The sequence below is a fragment of the Pelobates fuscus genome, chromosome 9 (assembly GCF_036172605.1).
Source record: "Pelobates fuscus isolate aPelFus1 chromosome 9, aPelFus1.pri, whole genome shotgun sequence".
Taxonomy (NCBI): Eukaryota; Metazoa; Chordata; class Amphibia; order Anura; family Pelobatidae; genus Pelobates; species Pelobates fuscus.
Window position 1 is genome coordinate 145,533,707 of NC_086325.1, and position 12,911 is coordinate 145,546,617.

The window sequence follows — 12,911 nt, forward strand, 5'->3', positions numbered from 1 at the left end:
CAATTCCTTGTTAATTTTCCATTTCCGAGTTTAATGAACACCAATCAAGTTATAAAAATTTAGATTTATCAACATGCTACCAAAACTATTCCATCAAAGTTTCAGAATATGCTTTGCACAATTTATTGAATTTACCATTTTTGTCATATGTTGCTTTTTTACACCATGTCATTTTTTTTTTTAAATATACGCCATGTTTTACGTTTGGCACAACGAAATTTATGATTTTTTTCCTACAGAAAAATTGAGGAATTTTCCTACCACTATAAATTTGACGCTTTATTGAAATGGAAACATCTGCGAAAACTGGTGGGATTCATTATAAAGAAGACTGTCACTCTTTATATCACTTAAAAAAATACAATCTGAATAAAAACAGAATTTAACCATCAGAACACTTTAATAAATATCCCCTATTCATCATCGCCCTTAGACCTTTAGATGGTCCACTTGCAGGCAAGTCTGAGAGAATCTTTTGTACCAATTGTAACAGTTTATTTCTGTCTGCAAACAAGTTATTTTGAGAATTAAATTGAGAATTGTGTAAAATTGACAAGGGGGTTGAATATTTTGGGTGAAAATATCCACACTAGAAAATGGCTCACCTGATGCAATGTAATAATGCAGCTAATATTCTCCATTATTTTGCATTGCCATGTTAATTTCTGAACAATTGTCTATTTCGTGAATAACCGTAGTTATCTTGCCTCAAAGTATCCAGTGCTACATGATAAATGATCATTCTAAGTCACACCTTATGCTATGTTCATCTGCCATATTCAATCACAGCTAAAGATCTTTCTTTTTTTTTTTTTGCAATGGTTTGCTACATTAGTTTGAATGTTAGCCCCTCAGTCACTCCTGATAAAAGCTAATTAGAGAATATGGCCCAATCACGCTATTCAAGAATTTACGAGCTTCCTTGTGATATTTTATTTATTGAAGTGTAGGATGGTCAGCTGATGTTACAGTATAAAATAGGAACAGTAAATGTACAATTAGAAATCTAAGAATTACTAAGAATCTGAACTGTCCCTTGGATGATTAAGCCACCTTTTTAAAGGTAAATAATCTTCTGTGTAAATTGGTTATGGGCAAATGTAGTGTAGTTGCCTCTGTAGAGATCTTAACTTGGGGATAACCAACAGGGATATTAAAGGGACACTGTAGGCACCCAGACCACATCAGTTCACTGAAGTGGTCTGGGTGCTAACTCTCATCACCCTTAACCCTGTAATTATTGCAGTTTTTATTAAAAGCAATAATTACCTTGCCGGGTTAAGTCCTCCTCTAGTGGCTGTCTACAGCCCCTAGAGGGACTTCTGGCTTCTTAGACGACTTTTGGTCGTCTAAACAACGCTGAACTTCCTCACACTATGCATGAGGACCTCCAGCGTCGCTGGATTGCCCATAGGAAAGCATTGAATAATGCTTTCCTATGGGGAGGTCTAATGCACGCTCGAGGCCATTGCCACACATGCGTATTAGGTCTCCCCCGCCGGTGGACATCGGCGGAGCCTGACCCAGCACCGAGGGACAACGGCGCTTGATTCAGGTGAGCGTCTGAAGGGTTTTATCGTGGGATGGGGGCACTCCAGGATTCTCTAGTGCCAGGAAAACAAGCTTGTTTTCCTGGCACTAGAGAATCCCTTTAAATTCACTGAAAACCTATGATAGTTGATGTCATCTAGAGAGAGTAGTGACCAGTTGGAAGCATCCTTTGGCACTCTGGATCTTGTGGACTACATCTCCTAGAATTCCCTTCCAGCCATAATGCTTGGGTGTTAATCAGAGATAAAACCATATAAAGCGGAATCATAAGATATAGAACCTCATGTGATTTGACATAGTGTTGATGTTCCCTCTAAAGTGAGAATAACATCACGAAAACATGCATAATTAAAGTGGACTGGTATAATTATACATACATATGACCTTGGAAAAAAGTTACGAGGGAGAAAAATGTTGGGGGAATCTTGGTTTTAAACAAAGGGCTGATGTTTTTATATATTTTATAATGCTGTTTGACAAGGACTTACTATATTTTTATGTACGGATCTTTGTAATAAAGATGTCATGTTTTCGTATTTGAACACGCAGTCTCTCTCTTTATTATTAGTAGATAGCACCTATTGTTCCTTTTAATATAGTCAAATAACACTTAATGCATTTTCCAAGCTGGTTTCTTCTAACTAGAGTAATACAGCATTTAACCCAGAATCATTTAATTTGTGTTAGGTAAGAATCATACGCACTTAATCCAATCCTACACAGTCTAATTTTCTTATAGAATCACAAATGAACTACCTTTGTGCTTGAACTCCCCCATTGTAAACATAATTAGAGAGATCGCACATAATTATGTACGTTTGTGGGTGGCAAGGGACGGATGTTAGGGAAGGGGGTTCAGCAAAAAACCTCATGGTAAAAACCTAGGTTGCTATGAAGATATTATTTACATTTTGCAGTGATCTATTGCCATAGATGGGTTGATCATATTTTTTTATTTTTTATAATTCTTTCTTTTATTGAGGCAATGATATGTAGGGTACAGAAAGGAAAAAGGAGTTATAGCAAATGGGTACATGACAAAGGTGCAGTAGTATGCTCAGTTGTATTTACTCCTGTATTTGACAGCCTCATTTTTAAATTAAAATACACAAGCAAAACATAAGATATAAGAAGTAAGAGTAGTAAACCATTGTGTGGAAATCTATTCACAAACCGGACTTTACATAGGACCCGAGGTCATGCGTTTAGACTGGAAGAAAGAAGCTTTCGTCTAAGGCAAAGGAAAGTTTTTTTTTTTACTGTAAGAACAATAAGGATGTGGAATTCTCTTCCTGTTTTAGCAGAGTGTTCAAACAGCTACTAGATGCATACTTGCAAAAACTGAAGATTCTAGGATATAATCTTTCAATGCAGGGTAATAACTGCTTGATCCAAGGATAAATCTGACTGCCATTCTGGGGTCAAGAAGGATTTTTTTTCCTAGCTTATTGCAAAATTGTCCTTCAAACTGGGTTTTTTGCCTTTTTTTGGATCAACAGCAAAAAACAAAACTTGATGGACGCAAGTCTCTTTTCAGCTATGTACCTATGTAAGCAAACCAGCTTAGTGAGAGACACATAAAAATCAAACCTAATATGAACAGAGAGCTGGACTGCTGAAATAACTAGTATATCAAGGTAACATGAGGGGAAAAACCACTGAAACTGGACCCAGGAGAGTTACGGTGCTGTACAGCTCTGGTTAGGGTGAGGAAATCGTCCGCCTTCCCTCACTTCAGGCTGTAGTAGGCCGCGACCTGCCGCCTCGGATCCCGGCTGCCAAAAGCTTCAGTTGAGGTCTCAATTTAATTGGTAGGATGCCCCTTGTGTGGGTAGCACCATGGCAGGAGGTTATGAGCTTGGCAGTATTGGATATCTCGAAGGCAACAGCGTGGATAGCGGGAGACGATACAGCACGCATCTGTTCAGCTCAAGAGTCAAGCTCCGCCTCCTGGGTTGATCATATTATTATTATTGCTGGTTTATTTAAATAGTGCCAGCTTATTTCGCAGTGCTTTACAATAAGAGGGGAATCATAGTCAGTACCATACAGAAAATGCATTTTATGACAATTCTGGTTGGAATATTTTTATGTGGATTTATGTGTTGTGATCAGGACTGTGATATGAACCGGAGAACAATTTTAATATTGTAAAGCTCTGCGGAAAAAGTTGGCTCTATATAAATGCCAAAACTATAAAGTAACAATACTAGGTCAGCTGGATTGCATTTATTTATTAGCCTTGAATTAAAAAAAAAGACACACATGCACACACACACACCACACACCACAAAGACAGCAGAGACAAAATGAATCAGATTGACAGATAATGTGACACAGTAGCTCAGCTTTCGTCGCTTCCTATTGGTTGAATATTATGTTTTATATAAAGATGCTACAATGATGATTGAGATGCTAATGATTTAATAAAATAACATTCTCAGTCTTGACTACTATACCCATTTGTACTTGTAGCAAATGCCTTTAAAGATCTAAGAATAATTGCCTTTCCTTCCCCTCAGGGAATAAGTAAAACAATTACTCAATACTATATTACATGAACGTTTCATTGAGTCTTTGTCTTTTTTAGCGTTTAGCCAAGGGCCAGGTGATCTCCAAGATGACTATATCTAATCCAGTGGTGTATCCTGGTTTAGTGCTGCCCTAGGCAGGACAAATCTCAGGCGCCCCCCCTCCCCCCGCGCCACCCCCACCCAACCTTTCCCCCCGCCCCGCATTCTAAATACACACACATTCACTGACAGATACGCATACACCAGCTAACAGAAACACACACACACTAACAGACTCACTCACACTCAGTAACAGACAAACACACTCACTAACAGACACACACTAACAGACACACACTCACTAGCAGACACACACACTCACTAACATACACACACACTCACAGGCAAACACACACTAACAGACACACACACACTAACAGACACTAACAGACACAAACACTAACAGACACACACACTGGCACACACACTAACAGACACAAACACTAACAGACACACACACTGACACACACACTAACAGACACACACACACTAACAGACACACACACACTAACAGACACACACTCACCCACATTAACACATTTTTTTAAAAAAAATTTTAACACTTTTTTTAAATTTATTTTTAACACTTTTTTTAAATTTATTTTTAACACATTTTTTTTATTTATAACACATTTTTTAAATGTATTTTTAACACATTTTTTATTTATTTTTAACACATTTTTTTACATTTATTTTTAACACGTTTTTTTTTAATTTATTTTTAACACATTTTTTTTACATTTATTTTTAACACATTTTTTTTATTTAACACCCCTCCCCCCCCCCCCAGCCTCCTTACCTTTGGGAATGCTGGGGAGGGGGGGGGTCTCTTCCTCCCTGGTGGTCCAGTGGCTGCTGGGCGATTGGGCGGCACTGCCTGGCTGGCGGGCGGGCGGCCAGCTGGCGAGGGAGCACTTCCCCTGAGCTGTCTGCTCAGCTCCCTCGCGCGCCTCAGAGTGAGGCTGGGAGCCGGAATATGACGTCATATTCCGGCTCCGCCTCCCAGCCTCACTCTGCGGCTGGCGAGGGAGCTGAGCAGACAGCTCAGGGGAAGTGCTCCCTCGCCGGCCGCCCGCCCGCCCGCCCGCCAGCCCGCCAGGCAGGCAGGCAGTGCCGCCCGATCGCCCGCCAGGCAGGCAGTGCCGCCCGATCGCCCAGCAGCCCATCCGGCATGTCTGTTAGCCGCAAGGAAAATGCCGCCCAAGGCAAATGCCTTGTTTGCCTCGCGGCTAATACGCCCCTGATCTAATCTGATTTTGAATCAAATTTTGACTTCATCATTCAAGGTGCAGTAATGTGGCTCCTGCGATCCCCTGCTCTTCGAGAGGTCTTGGTGTTGGCAGTGGTCCTTGACATTGCCTTCAGCCTCTTGCCAACAAGTTTAAAAAGTTTAAACAGTAATAATTGCCCCCAGTTGGTTTTAGTAGTAGTATTTATTTAACACCTACATACTCATTAGCGCGTTACAATCAGAGAAAAGGGTTAGGAAGGCCCTGCTCAAATGAGCTTGCAAACTATGGTAGGTGAATATGTATCGGTAGGTATCTTACTTACTGGTAAGATGGTCTGACCAGGATTTAAATGGGTGCACCTTTAACCCCTTAAGGACACATGACATGTCTGACATGTCATGATTCCCTTTTATTCCAGACGTTTGGTCCTTAAGGGGTTAAGAGGATTTTTAAAACATTTTTTTTTTTTTTTTAAACCTCACGTACGACTATATGAAGGAAGAGGGTAATTTTTTATCTGACCATATATGTGGAGGCCCAGCTCAAAATTTCCAGCAGCAATTAGCCATTGGTGAGTGAAAATTTTGTCCTGGTGAGTACAAATTCAGCCTCGATAAGTATGTCATGGACCCTCCAGACTTGAGAGTAATGCTTAAAGGGAATCTCCAGTGCCAGGAAAACGATCTGTTTTCCTGGCACTAGAGGGTCCCTCTCCCTCCCTCCCCCCACTCCCCGGTTACTGAAGGGGTAAAAACCCCTTCAGTCACTTACCTGGGACAGCGGCGATGTCCCTCGCCGCTGTCTCCGCCTCCGCGACGCTCCTCCCAGTGATTACGTTGGCCGGTGGGCGAGACTGATCTCGCCCACCGGCTGAGGAGACCTAATGCGCATGCGCGGCAATGCCGCGCATGCGCATTACGTCACCCCATAGGAAAGCATTGAAAAATCATTTCAATGCTTCCCTATGGGGTTTAGAGCGACGCTGGAGGTTCTCACACAGCGTGAGGACGTCCAGCGACGCTCTAGCACAGGTTTCCTGTGCTAGAACCCAGGAAGTTCCCTCTAGTGGCTGTCTAATAGACAGCCACTAGGGGAGGAGTTAACCCTGCAATGTAATTATTGCAGTTTATAAAAAACTGCAATAATTACAGTTGCAGGGTTAGGAGTAGTGGGAGTTGGCACCCAGACCACTCCAATGAGCAGAAGTGGTCTGGGTGCCTAGAGTGTCCCTTTAAGTGTAGGACATATATTTTAAACCCTGCATGGAGGAAAAAAAGATTAAAACTAAATGTAAGCTTTGCAGTTTCTTTAAAGCATTTTACACTACAAGGTTACAAGGAGAGGGCTACTGCACCAACACCACTTAAATAAATGAAGATAGATTAGTGCGGGAGATCGATTGCGCATGCGCGGCAGCCGGCGGGATGAGACCTAATGCGCGTGCATTAGACCTCCCCATGCTTTCCTATGGGGATTTTAGCGACGCTGGAGATCCTCACATAGCGTGGTATAGACCAGGAAGTGCCCTCTAGTGGCTGTCTAGTAGACAGCCACTAGAGGAGGAGTTAACCCTTCAAGGTAATTATTGCAGTTTATAATAACTGCAATAATTACACTTGCAGGGTTAAGGGTAGTGGGAGTTGGCACCCAGACCACTCCAGTGGGCAGAAGTGGTCTGGGTGCCTGGAGTGTCCCTTTTATTCCTGGAGAAATTACTACCACAGGTTTATGTCAACAAAACTGGAGCTGGTATATTAGCTCTGGTAAATGTGAGTGAACAATTCCGTTACTATTATATTTGGTATAGATTTTAAAACCATCTTCTCTATTGTTGTTGGGTTTTTGTTTTTTTTTCATTTGTAATGCTATGGAGCATGTAGCTTTTTGTCTGAGATAAGAGATGAGCCAGCAATATTTATAATTATGTCCGATTATTTGTGTTTTATATGGTGAACACACAAAAAAGAATAGGTTATTTTTTTCAAGCGCTCCTTGCTTTCTTTCTTTCTTTCTTTACTTATATTCTACATGATTTTTTTTTTTTAGAACCTTGCAGTTGTGGAAGATGCGCCAGAGTTTAAATGTCTTTGCTAACTGTCCAATGAGAATGAGCGGAATATAATCGGATATCATACCAAACGTAAGATCACAGATTCTCACACAAACAATGGTGAACCATGAGTTAGGTCCAGGAGTACAGTGAAAAGCAGTCATTATTTGTTTTTATAATAGTTTATCAATTTACAAACCAGAAATGGTAACTTTGAATCAAATTAATTGCTACAGCATGTTCAACCTGTAAAGTAATAATAAAAACACAATTAAATTGTAAGATGATTAGTTGGTGGCGCACCATCACAAAATGGTGTGTTCAACTAGAGATTTTAAAAACTAAGTACGTTTATCTTCTTTAGCCAAACATACTTTCTTTGATTGTAGTTTCAGTAAATCGAACACACACTAATGCAGGGACCGAGATCAACAAATTACCCGGAATCTGTACACCAGTTAGACACTCTCAGGCCTCTCCCTATTTAGAAAATTTGAAAAAAGAGGCACTTTTCCTTGTTCAACCTGGAATTATCAAAAGTATCCTATGCTGTGTGGAACGTAATAAAGTCTCATATATAAATCGGACTGGAGAGGATCTCCATCAAAATAAATAAAATTCCAAAATTATATTACTTACTGTAAAAGTTGACTTATAAGGCTGCTCCTAAACCTAACTGTGAAGAAATGACTCTATTATCCGGTATTTCTGCATATTTCTTGCTTTTTCTGTTTATTTTCATTCGGCAGATGGGACTGCCGAACAAAGACCACCCCTGGCTCACTTAACTTCAAAGCCGGCATCACTTTCACCCTCTACGTGTGCGGTCAGCGTTCGTACTGCCGAACGCCACGTGGCAGAGAAAACCGCGGCCATCTTTTTTTCGTCAAACAAAGGCAGCGGGACTTGGTCGTCGAGTGTCTGGAACTAAAATCGGACACTCGACTTCCCGAACACCGGTCTCAATCATACGAACGCTGGAACTATTGATACCGATTAGCTAGAAGAGCGCTATTCCGTACAAATGTGCACACGAATGAGGGGAACAATCGCTGCTAGGAGCCAGGGGAATCCATTCGGTACTTTTATTCGTTTTCCCCCTTTTTCTAAAGTGACCGGCAAAACCACACAAACCTCTGGAACTATTTTGGGCAGCCCACCCACGGTGAACCGGTCACAAAGGACTTCCATGGTTTTTGCGAACCCCTGAACCGATCTGGGTGAAATTTGGATATGTTGGTCACCCAGATCGGGGCTATCAGGGGACATAGGATTTGTGGGGATACCCCATGTAGAAAGGGGTGTTCCAGAAATTGGGGAAAACAGTGATTTTTCAGCCTGGAGATAATTAGGTTGTTACTGTATCAGACCTGATTATCTCCAGGACTAGGGGAGGGAACTATCTGTTTGTGTTGGGTGTGTTTTATATTTTTACTGTGCAGGATTGGATAAATGTTACTCCTCCCTGTGGGATGTCCCCTTGCATGGGGACCTGCATAAAAAGCCATGTATGTGAATAAAGCTTAGTTCGACTTGTATCCTGATCCTGGACTCTGACTGTTATTTGGAATTCGTATGCTTTACCAAGGGAATTATCTTGTGAAGCTGTTGTATTTCGTATGGATTTCGTTTCCTGTAACTACCGAACAGAGGTCTCTCTACATTAGACTCTGACATTTCGGGAGGAAACTACCGAAAGAGGTTTGGCTAGACTTGGTTTCCTTACACTAACCATCAATTTAACCATTTAGGAAGTATATTAGAGGATCAGCTCTATGCTTACAATTCTAAAAAGGACTTTATTAAAGCCTATTTTTAGCAAGATTGTCGACAAATCAATGTTGTTGATATACTCCCAAATATATTGCTGAAAAAGTCTTGGATACACTCAACCGTTAGAGGGCTAAACAATTTGTCGATGATATTGCTAAAAATAGGCCTAGATAGTTTCTTGGTTCAGTAAATCACTAAACTGAGCTGTGTGAAACTCAGTGGTGATAATTATTGGTTAAAAAAAATAAGGATTGTTCAAGATTCATCACCTTTTGAGAAAAATCCAAAAGTTCAGCTTCGGGTAATCCAACTGTTTTAGTGAACAGCCTTAATCCCCCAAGTGCCTTGCTTGGTGAGATAGTTTAATTGGGTATTGCCATAATAACCTTGATTAAGACTGCAGGGTCAACTCAATATCAATAATAGATTTATAAATATGAAGACCATTGGTTATAGTAAAAATAGAGTGTATATTTGACCATTTTTGAAAACAAGGGAAAATATGTATTAGTCCATCTTGGCAAAACATGCTGACATTAACAACTTAGGTTGTTAGGAATTAAAAAAAAAAGTGCATTAAAGGAGGAAAAACAACGCCATCTGGTTAAGTGACCATACTTTTTTGATTCACAGGGCCAGTTGGACATATCTCCTGATCTCAACAGTTGTCCCTCATCTCATGATCATTGCTGCCCACCAGACATTTGCCCAATGACCTGTCCATGTCTTCAATTAAGCCAAAATACTCTATAGATTGTCATAGAAGTATGATTCTCTTTTAGTACGACACAAAATCATTAACCTTCTTCTGATTCCCAAGTTAAGGTTTTGATAACTGGTTAGGACAATCAGAAAACATTTGCACGTAGCTGTCTTGCAATTCCCTGAAAGATTACAAGGTACAAGAGAGTATTTCTTGGAATTAATACATCATGACTATCAAACAGGTATCCTATATACTTCTAACATTGGCATGTCACTGGGAAAGGTATATGGTCTATAAATAACAGTATTTAATTGCTACCTGTCTTCTTCAGAATTCTCTATGACACTGACATTAGAGTTGTCTTATTTCTGGCTAATTATACATTTAGTGCTTCTTTTGCCTCTCCCTGGGGAGCATGAGGGAAGAACCACCTTGCAAAATGATATGTTACAGTGCATTGCTTATGAGACACATGCTTCAATAGCTTCTAGATAACTCATCTTGGTAATCCAGTCAAATCCCTGGTTGGGCATTTGGAAAGGTAATTGAGTAGAGCTGGAGTGTTAAAAGTTGGCTATTCGTGTTCTAGGTAGACAGAAAAGGTATGTTCAGATATTTCAAAAATACAAATCAGTTGTGTGTATCTATCTGAACTGATAAATAATGAAGTGCATAACTTTTAACGAGGTTCCTTTTCTCTTTCCTGCAGATGTCTGTGATAGCAGTTACTGTTAACAGTTCCACCACCAGCTATAACAGCTGCAACACTACGAGCGGTGATGTACGGAATGAATATGTTGTCCAATGGAACATTGCTATCCTCACGATTATTTTTAGCTTTGCCACCTTTGGCAACTGCTTGGTTCTGTTCACTCTCCTGAGACGGAGAAAGCACAATGCACTCATGCACACCTTCATGATCCATCTCTGCCTGGCCGACTTGGTGGTGTCCTTCTTTCAGGTCCTTCCACAGCTCATCTGGGACATAATTGACCGGTTTCAGGGGCCAGATATCCTCTGCAAAGGGGTCAGATACCTACAAGTAGTGGGAATGTTTGCTTCTTCATATATGATTGTTGCTATGACTTTTGACAGACACCAAGCAATCTGTAGACCAATGATGACCTTCAAGAAAGGGTCAGCACGATGGAATGTTCCTGTCTGTTTGGCATGGATAGCCTCTGGCATTCTTAGTATCCCACAAATATTTATCTTTGCTAGGACTGAGGTTCATACCGGAGTTTATGACTGCTGGGCTTCATTTGTGGAACCGTGGGGACTCAAAGCTTATGTTACATGGATGACGTTAATGGTTTTCATTTTGCCAGCGATGTTTATCGCCACATGCCAAGTCCTGATTTTCAGGGAGATCCACCACAGCCTCTACATGGGAACAGAAAGATCGCCTGGATCAAGAAGAAAAGGAAAGTTGATAGGGGGAAGAAATGGCATGCCACCCGTCGCCGATTCTGGAGTAACTAGTGCTATGTCCAAAACTGTCCGGATGACTCTTGTCATTGTGCTAATATATGTTGTGTGCTGGGCTCCCTTTTTTATTGCTCAACTTTGGAATGTCTGGAATCCAGAATCCGCTGCTAACAGTAAGTAGATAATTTAATCATTTAATTGAGGGGTACTTACTGTACTAATATATGACCTATAATGCGTAATAATCATCTGTATAAGAGACAACGTTTTTATTTGAAGGACATACTGCACTGAAGATTAGAAAATATGTTCATACACAAAAGGAAGCGTTATTAGAATTTTTTATCCTTTTAGTAATTCATAATACTTTATCAAAAATATCCTAACTGTACAGATAGATTCAAAGTGTTATAATGGCTTTATGACGATTATTTGACATTTTTTGTTTGGACTGTTCCACCTCATAAAAGTTTGTCCTAAGAAAAAAATATCACAAAATTAAAAAGAAATACATATATGATACAGCCTTGAAATCTAAAATTAATATTTATGAGGGCAAAATTAGAACACTCCAGGCTGAATTTTTTTCCCCGTGGATTATTATCTATGTCAAAACAAACAACGTTTCTACAGGTAATAAAGATCTTCCTCTTACATTTTTGCCTCTTACATTTTCTTGCTTGTTTCCCACTACATGCTGTCCAACCAAATGCTTCTCACCAAATTGTGCATACCGCCCATGGGGCCATTCCGTGTAGCTGCAATATAAAATGTCCCTCTTTCCCAGTAATGTGAGCTGAGAATAGGGAAAATAGGAATAGTGCTATGTGCTTGTGTGTCGGCTCATAGCCTGACTTGTGCAAGGTTATTTGCCTCGTTTTCTCAATATGACCATTACACCATACAAATATTTACATGGTCAAGTGGTCAAATATTTACATGGTCAAAGGTTCCACAAATTATTTGATTAATCTAGGACAGAATTCACGAGTTCTAATTTTAAAATGTAAAAAAAAGTAAGTTTAAAACAATAGAGTGCCAAGACAGGATACACATGCAACTGTACATTCACAAATGTGTGATACACACTATCTCCCCTCCTTCTTAGAACCCGTTGTATGGCTGAGCTATCATGGAGATTCGTGGCTTTGTTCTGGCCCATGACTACAGGAACCGCACAAAGGGGACACAAAGACAGCCAGCCATCATCCAAACATATTAACCCTTTAACGATACAGCTTCAGAAGTAAAAGACCAGCATGACGGAACATTTCCGTCATGTGTCCTTAAGGGGTTAAAAAAAAGGACCAGTCAGAGCCCTGATGTGGGCTAAACCACCAGCAATGCATAATGTAGGGATAAATGTCAGGGGCTCAGACACTCTATTTTGGGATATCCCTGGTCAAACTTGGAAGGATGGCTGTGGGACACAACATTGTATTTAATGGGGCAGAAGTGGTCCACGAGTCGCTATGGACCTCCAGCATTAGATTTTCCCCTTTGAAAAGCATTTGCATGCGCATTAGGTCTCCCCCGCCGGCTGACGTCGGCAGGGGAGGAGCCTGACCCAGCGCCGAGGGACATTGCGCTGGACTGGT

The 12,911-nt window shown here is 40.6% G+C and overlaps 1 protein-coding gene across 2 annotated transcripts in view; it reads left to right on the forward strand.

The window, feature by feature from the left end:
* AVPR2 (arginine vasopressin receptor 2) overlaps window positions 1–12,911 on the forward strand; it is a 131,163-nt gene that overhangs the window by 97,921 nt on the left and 20,331 nt on the right. For both annotated transcript variants that reach the window (XM_063431454.1, XM_063431456.1), the window contains exon 2: window positions 10,595–11,486. In XM_063431454.1, the coding sequence (XP_063287524.1) occupies window positions 10,595–11,486 (892 nt within the window). The remainder of the gene's footprint in view (window positions 1–10,594; window positions 11,487–12,911) is intronic.